General features: G+C 43.4%; 1 protein-coding gene across 1 annotated transcript; it reads left to right on the top strand.

The window, feature by feature from the left end:
* The first annotated feature begins 265 nt into the window (after positions 1-265).
* SLC25A4 (solute carrier family 25 member 4) lies at positions 266-3096 on the top strand. The gene is made up of 4 exons (XM_032186386.1): positions 266-415; positions 777-1263; positions 1807-1947; positions 2271-3096. The coding sequence occupies exons 1-4, from the start codon at positions 305-307 to the stop codon at positions 2426-2428; spliced, it is 897 nt and encodes a 298-aa protein (XP_032042277.1). The 5' UTR covers positions 266-304; the 3' UTR covers positions 2429-3096.
* The last annotated feature ends 5707 nt before the right edge of the window (positions 3097-8803 follow it).

Raw genomic sequence — 8803 nt, 5'->3', positions numbered from 1 at the left:
GCTCTGGCGCCGCGTCCCGGGCGGCCACCAGATAACTTTAATTTGCCCTTTAAACGTCCCGAGCCCGCCGGCCCTCACCGCCCCCAAGAGGGAGGGGGGGGGAGAAGATGGCGGCACTGCCTCGCGCCCCCCGCCGGGGGCGGGCCGCCGGGGGGTCGCGGCCAATGGGCGCGCCCCGGGGGGCCGCCTCCTCCTATCGCGAGAGGCCGCAGGCTATAAGGGGGGCGACGCGGGGCCGGGGGCCATTTGGCCGGGCGGGCGGGGAGGTGGGCGCCTCGCGGGGGGTGACGGAGCCGCTGCCGAGATGGGTGACCAAGCGCTCAGCTTCCTCAAGGACTTTCTGGCCGGGGGGATCGCTGCCGCCATCTCCAAGACGGCCGTCGCCCCCATCGAGCGGGTGAAGCTGCTGCTGCAGGTGAGCGGGCTCGGGGGGCGCCGGCTGCCCTTGGGGGTGCTGGAGGAAAGGGGGGGGGGGTCGCGGCGGGGCGGGCATGCGGGTGGTGCCGGCACAGCACAGCACAGCACGGCTCGGCACGGCTCGGCTCGGCTCGTCCCGGCTCGTCCCGGCTCTCCCCGGCTCGTCCCGGCGTGCCTAAATAAGGGCAGGTGCTGGGCCGGCTCCGGTTACGCTCCCGGGGCAGCGGGAGCGGGGCCAGGCGGCGGAGGCGCTGCCCTTGGGCCGGCCGTGGCGCGGGGTGACCGGCGCTGTGTCCTTCTCTCTGCCCTCCCTCCCCTCCTCCTCCTCCTCCTCCTCCTCCTCCTCTTCCTCCACCCAGGTCCAGCACGCCAGCAAACAGATCACGGCAGAGAAGCAGTACAAGGGCATCATCGACTGCATCGTCCGCATCCCCAAGGAGCAAGGCATCATCTCCTTCTGGAGGGGCAACCTGGCCAACGTCATCCGCTACTTCCCCACCCAGGCCCTCAACTTCGCCTTCAAGGACAAGTACAAGCAGATCTTCCTGGGGGGAGTGGACAGGCACAAGCAGTTCTGGCGCTACTTCGCCGGGAACCTGGCGTCCGGGGGCGCCGCGGGTGCCACCTCCCTCTGCTTCGTCTACCCGCTGGATTTCGCCCGGACCCGGCTGGCGGCTGATGTGGGCAAAGGAGCGAGCGAGAGGGAGTTCACGGGGCTGGGCGACTGCATTGTCAAGATCTTCAAGTCCGACGGCTTGAAGGGCCTGTACCAAGGATTCAGTGTGTCTGTGCAGGGCATCATCATCTACAGAGCAGCCTATTTCGGGGTTTATGACACGGCCAAGGGTAAGAAGTGGATGGAGCGGTGAACACGAGGGAAGATCCGACAGATAAAGGCCCACGAGGGCACGCTGCCCTGTGAGGACAAGCAGGGCTTGGCTTAGTACCAGTTCAGGGTGCTATTGCTGGAATAAGCACAGGTGTTTCTGAAATGCATTCCGGCTTTCCTCAGTTTGCTGCTCTGAGCAGAAGCCATGGGTTTGCAGTGTGTTTCCAGACACCTTATAGTTTCTCTTCTTATTTCTGTTTTCTTAAGGCTTGTACAGATGGCTTGTTGCTCCCTGTACTTCATGACATGAGGAGAGGTTCTCCAAGAGAGGTCAGGAGCACGAAGTAGGCTCTATATCACAAAATCCAACAATCCTATAAACTCATTTCAGTCATTGCACCTGTTCATGGTCAAATATGGACAGAGGGAAAAGTTGTAGGCATGTTCCTGTTGTTTAGGTTGAGCAGCTCCTGGGGTTGGTGGGTGCTGGTTCCTTCCAGTCATCTTTCCCACCACCCTTTCCCTCTGTACTGACTCTCGTCATTTGTTCTTGATGACAGGTATGTTGCCTGACCCAAAGAACGTGCATATCGTAGTGAGCTGGATGATTGCCCAGACTGTCACGGCAGTAGCAGGGCTGGTTTCATACCCTTTTGATACCGTGCGACGTAGGATGATGATGCAGTCTGGCCGAAAGGGAGGTAAGAATAAGTTTACTCTTGTGGTGTTCTAGCATTGGAAAGTGTCCCTTCGTTGGGAGGTCTGGGTTATTTTGTTATGGAAAACCAATGGCCCTTTTATAGAAATCCTAATTAAGAAAAGGAAGGGCATTGTGCGTTATTTCTGTGGTATTCATTTAAGAGGTTGAGAGTTGATTTGATTTTCCTATGGCAAATTAAAATGATGATTCCTAAACTAAGCACTTAATTTCAAATTCTTGGTTATGCTTTACTTATTGCTTTATTTTTAAAATACAGGGAATTTGAAATTGACTCTGCCTTCTGACATTTGTTTGTTTCCACAGCTGATATTATGTACAAGGGCACAATTGATTGTTGGAAGAAGATAGCTAAAGATGAAGGTTCGAAAGCGTTCTTCAAAGGTGCCTGGTCGAATGTGTTGAGAGGCATGGGCGGAGCTTTTGTATTAGTACTTTATGATGAAATCAAGAAGTATGTCTAAAACATAACATCATAATTAGTTCAATTGTTCTCAATCAACTTTTTTAAAACTTGTTGTGATGTAATGGACAACAAAATATTTCCTAGGGAAACTGAGAATGAAAGTTATGAATAGGATATCTGTTTGAGATGAGGAGGCGTTTATTTAAAATTTGTCCACTACAGCACAGTGCATTTTGTATGAAAATTTCTCTAGCATTTGTATTGGAACCTGTATATATATTTAATACCCCTCCAAATTCTGGGTAATGCATTTTGTCTATGCACAAGACCTAGGTGGTCTACACCTAGATTAAAATCTAATAATGTGAACTCTTAATGAGATCTTCAGAAATACCTAGTTTACTTAGCAATGTCTCTAGCTACCCAACAGCACTACGACATGGATTAAAATGACTTCTTCTAAAGATGTATTTTTGATCTGATATATATATTTAATATAAAGCATTTCTGGAAATACAAGCTATATTAAAACACTAGGCTGTGAGTTTATAACTGCAGCTTCTTCACTGACAAGTTATGGTGGTCAAGACCATAATGATGTTTTTAAAATATACTTTGTAGAAGGTGGAAATACTGTGTCAAAACTGCCCTATATCTTCACAAAGCAAAAAGTTGTTTGCTCTGATGTTCAATTGAACTAAAACTGAAATCATGAAATAAATTAATATATTCATGAACTTTTCCTGTTGTTTTCAGTACACTGAACACACTGCAACCATGATCTTTAAGGTGATGTGCTGATTAGCACACTACTAATGACTGCTTGGTACTGGCCAACTTTCTTGGAAGTTTTCCAGTGGAGCTTTAAATAGAAAGAATAGTTATTGGTACTTCTAATAGCAAACCCAAGCAAGTTGAGCTTGAGGATGCTGCAGCCAGTTGTCATGTAGACTGAACTACCAGCTGGCCTTAGCTGCTTTCATACTTTAAGACAGGGCAATGTAGATGAATTGTTCTTGGCTCACAGTGAAGTCTTTTTTTTTTTTTTTTTTACTTGAAAAAGTGTTCTATAATGGAGGGCTTCCAAATTCAGTAATAGTGTAGTTGGGAATATAGTTAACGACTTATTAATTACCAGGGAGATCGGAACATGCCCATACAGAGTTTTTAAACTTCAGATGCTGGATTGTTGTGAACCCAATGCAGAACAGGCTCTCTAATTGGGCAAAGGAAGGCAAGTGAGTTGTTGCTAGTTCAGTGATTCAGTTAACATGTTTATATGTAGTCTATGTATCCACCTGAGAAAAGCAGGAAGACTTAACACTTGCATAGTCTTCAGTTAAATAGTTTATTTCAGCTACACTTTTTATTTCATATGCAGAAGTGAGGTATCCTGAGGTGTTTTTTTGACAAGGTTCTGGAGCATCTCTCATAGTATCCTAGGGGAGGGAAAAAAAGGTGGAAACAATGTTGGAATCACACTAGAGGTAGTGGAAGGTAAAAGGCTATGCAGTTACTAGTAGAATTGGTGACTGAGCAGTACTTTTCTAGTGAAAGGGTTATCACAGCATGAAGCAGGAGGTTCCTCCAGGTACCATAACTGCTGTAAGCTGCCTTTCCTTCACATCTTATCTCCCAGCATTGCTTGCGTGTGTCAAAGCTGGAGCAATACACTATGCAAAAGCAACATGATGCAAAGAATGTTATCCCTTACTATGGTGGTTGTAGCTTCAGACCAGCACCTCCCCTCCACCTGAAAGCAGGAATGAGATACTAAATATTATATGGAGGTAACATCTATGCACCTGAAGAATATAAGCAATGTGTCCAACAATTATAGATTAGTTTTGATTTTTGAATTACCTGAATAGGTAGCAATCACTTTTGACTGCTCAGACGAAGGAAGTGTACATGTTAGATGAGGTCTGATGTATTTCAACTTCTTTGTTTAAATCACAGTTCTTGACAAAGGGAGACAGCTTCTACCTTGAACTTTTAGGCTTATTCTGTTCCTTTTTTTTCCTTTCTTCTCTTCCTATGAGGAGCAGTGCTTCTTTAGATCTGGTTTAGTCCTTTCTTCTCCCTTCCCTAACGGTCAATATCTAAACACGTTGTTAGATCCGTGGTGTGTTTTCTTCCTAGTAGCAAATGACCAGGTTGCAACCTATTGAACCACATGACTGTGAATAAAATCCAGGTGCTTACTGCAGTAGTCTCAGAAACCTTTACCTGCTTGCTTCTGCCCTTTTTCTTCATTTTCTCCTTCCTCCACACATTCCTACTGGTTCTTTATGAGAAATCCTTCAAACACACTGTAACCATTCATTTCTCATTTACCTCACTGACAAGGTTGCTTATGGCCTTTGGATGTTTTAGAGAAGATCCTAGTTGGCTACAACAATACCAAAGACAATGTCAAACTGTAATATAAAAAAGGTACCAAATTTGGGGGGCAATTTTATGTGTGAATGAATAATGAAAGAAGAGTAAGCAAAAAGAAATTTCAGATGGGTCTAAACAAAATAATTAAAAAATATTCTGGAATTCCAGGGTAGAAACATTCTGGAATATTTCAGAAAAAAATAAAATGACATAAAGGGAAAGTGAAAGCTATTGAAAAGTGAGGAACACTGAGACAGGAAAATTGCACTGGGGAAGAGACGGTAGGTAAAATAATACATTATGAAAACACAGGCAAGAAGCTCCTTATCTCTGCTTACATGCTTATACATATATACAGCCTGTGGCAAATTCCAGGCATTACTTTCCACTAGGATATTTGGTGTATAAGTTCAAAACTGTCAATTAAATAGCCATTCCCCCAAAAGCAGCACTGATATATGTGCATAACACTTGCTCAAAGTGTAAACTAAATCCAGCTCTGTACAGCTGGCAAATTGATGATTTTGCAGTCTTTTTGACAATGTCAAAAATTCAATCAAATGAGCTTGGGCCACAGACACTACCCCTGCCTTGATCCATGTGCACCTCACAGACAGGTACACCGTAAAGTCAATGTCAAAATCACTATTCCCTTGTATTTCACACTTGAACAGAGGGAAGCCTGTCCTGGATAGCCTGCTAATATATTCTAGTAACACCGGAAGACAAAGCCCATCTAGTATATATGGTACTCCTCGGTCCAGAAAGCATGCTACCTGGGGATGGAACTGAGACACACATCTTTTGGATGAGAACAAGGTAGGACCTTCAGGCTGGCTCTGAAGGATACACATCTCTAAAGAGCACTGAGAGCAGGACTGCAGAGAGTGAAGGGAAGAATTTATGACCACAGATAAACTCTTCCCTATGTTTTTGAAGGTGAAGACCTCTACTCTCTGCCCTATACTTGTTAGGGAAGGAGCAGCCCTCGGTTCTTAAAAACAAACAAAAAGAAGAGCTTAAGACATACCACGGGGCATAGAAGGAAAAAAAAACAAAAAAAAAAACACACATACAACTTGCAAAGTAATTCAAAAACCAGAAAATCACGTGCTGGGATGCCAGTTACTTTTACTATGATAATCCCAGAGAGCTCCATTAACCAACCTAGGGTACAAGGGAAAGAAACATCAAAGCACACTTTCCTGCTCATGCCCCAGGTGGCAAATCTCAGCCCTGTGTTCCCTTTCTGACCCTTTAAACAAGAAAACTCTCAATAACACATTCTAATTTTAAGAGACACTGTGGGGAGAACTGAGACTTCTTTTGTCTCAAGCTCTTACCACATAACACAGTGGAGAGAACAACAATTTTCCATATATCAGAGCTTTCAACAATAATAATGAAGAACAGCATTTTGGGTGAATAACACAAGTGATTCTGGAACCAGAAGTGACACAGCTGCAAGGATCACTGCTGGCAAATGCTGCCTCATTTTGGCCAGGTGGAAAGTTACCAGAAGATATTAGAGAAGCTTACCTGACCAAGGCATTAGAACCAGGTATCCAGAAGACAAACCAGAGCCGCATCACAAACATCAGCAATCCTTGTTGGTATGAAACATGAAGCTGACCTCAAACAGTCTCAGTCCTGGAAGACAGCTCTGGACTTCTTCACCAGGTGGAAGTGACATGCTACATCCCCAGTGTTTTGCTCAAGACTTTGAGCAGGCAGACACCACAGACTGAGCATCAGATGCAGCATACCAGATCCATAAATTAATCCATTTCCCAACATAAGAACGATAAGAAAATAAAGTATTTCCCTTTTTACCCCTCACCATCTGGCTTGCTGATATACCACAGTGGAAATATCAGTCATCACCTACATATGATGCAGCTGCTAGAAGGGCTGATAAGTGACCTCACTGCCTTGAGGCTGCCTTGATCTCTACCACACTGATGTGCAGACTAGGCTCCAGAGAAAAGCAGCAGCTCTCATCTGCCAGATGACTGAATGAGCTGCCCAGATTGTGCAGGCAGAATGCTATTTTTATCTACTAACCAGTGAGAACAAGGAGAAACAATCAGATGAAAGTGTTATCAGTGATCTGTTAGAAGAAGTCTCAAGGCTTTTTACAGGGGTTTATCCTGAAACTTGTTAGTTGACAATCAGGAAAACTCAGTCCAGTGCTAAGTCTGCATATGCCATAGAAGATGACATAAAAAGGTAGCTAGCCATTTGATTTGGGACAGTGAGACGAATGCTCATCTGAGTGAGGGGATAACAGCAGAGATGCCTCAGGTTCTTCAGCAAAGCCTGCAAAGTCTACTAGAAGACAGGCTGTGGCACAGAGGAAAGCCTGTAAACTCTGTATGAGGAATGGCCTTGTGTGATTCTACCAGTTTAGCTCAAATCTCTTGGATTCACTTGAATTAAAATAGAATTCTGAAGGGTTCACCAGTCTGCTTGGTAAAACACCCTTCCTATTTCAGCTATCCAAGCACAAACACATCATCGCTCCCCGTCCTTATAGTCATTGATCTCAGCTAGGACCTTCATTAAAACTTCCATTGCTGCAGAAGGGCTACAAAGCAGGACCCAATTCCTGGAAGAAAGGCAGCCCACAATGAAGCATGGATGCTTCCAGAACAGAAACATGAGAGGCATCACAGTCCATTTCTCACTGCAGTGAAATCAATGCTCCAGTGTTGTCACTCAAACTGGCAATCTTGTCACTTTAGCAAGGAAATTGGTTCCCATCTGAAACTATGTCAGCTCAGTGTGGTGACTTGCTTTAAGTAGGAAGAGCTTGCAGTTTTTGGTTGAAGAGATCTTCTGGAGGGGAAAGAGGCAGAAGAGAACATAAAAGTGACAGCCTACAGGAAAAAAACAAACACAGAAATACGTCTACCTGAAGTAGAATTTGTTATCATAAAAATCTTGATGAAGTTATCTAATTTAATGAAGACTGTCAATATGGCTTATTTAAAGAAAAAAAAGAACAAAACAAAACAACAACAACAACAAAAAAACACTGCACCAGTCACTACCAAGTAAAACATATCTAAGTGATTCTTTGCATTTTCCCTGACTACAGGTAGTATGAAGCATTTCTCCAATGACATCCTTTGCAATTTAGTATCACATGTCAAATTCTTTAGGAAGTCACTGCATTGACAAACACTTCATGTTAAATATTTTATTTCTTATAGTTTACAAAAATGACATACAAAATTGACAGTATTTCATACCAAAGTTAAATAAAATAAGAAGCAGCGATTAGAAGTAATCTGTTTTGTGAATTCTTTTACAGAAGAGAATTATTATATGAACATTCAGAAGTATTTAAACTGTTATTCACATTCAAGGACAAAAATCTTTAAATAGTGAATAATTTTAATTAGCACAAGAGTACAAATAAATACAGCAGCACTATGCAAAAAAATGCCTTACAGTCCCTGTCAATGAATAATAATTGTAATAAAATCTGTTTGCCACAATGCTGCTTAAAATTAAAGCTTCATATATTGTCAAACAGCTAAATTTGATCTGCAGATCACCAGGTGCAGAAGCTCTGCCAAACTGTCATACAGGACCAAGCGAAAAGCCTATTACAATGCAGAATACCTGAAAGCTGAAGCCCTCATGCAAGCATGAGCAAAGAATGATACATTTTCTTTTTTCTTTGTAAGGCCAAGACCTGGCATTATTGAATACAGCTTTTTTCCTTATACATAACACAAAGAGATTTCCTGCATCTCTCCTGGGAAGAAGCTGGGTAAGCAAGCAGGGTTCCAATAATACCCATGGACACTGGCATCATAATTTATGCTCTTTATAAGACTACAGTCCTACAAAATAAGCTCACTAAGTTTGCCTTCATGTATAGAAACAAAGCCTATTATGTACTATTTGCCAACAGCATTAAACTTTGTTCCCCTTATAAATGGATGTTTGATAAGGAAGCCTGACACTACTACAAATATTTGATATGAACATAACATTAAAAATAGGTTAAGAAGCATGAGATTTTATTTCTGTTTTCAAC

The sequence above is a fragment of the Aythya fuligula genome, chromosome 4 (assembly GCF_009819795.1).
Source record: "Aythya fuligula isolate bAytFul2 chromosome 4, bAytFul2.pri, whole genome shotgun sequence".
Classification (NCBI taxonomy): domain Eukaryota; kingdom Metazoa; phylum Chordata; class Aves; order Anseriformes; family Anatidae; genus Aythya; species Aythya fuligula.
The sequence above is the reverse complement of the archived record's forward strand: the minus strand, read 5'-3'. Positions and strand labels throughout refer to the sequence as shown.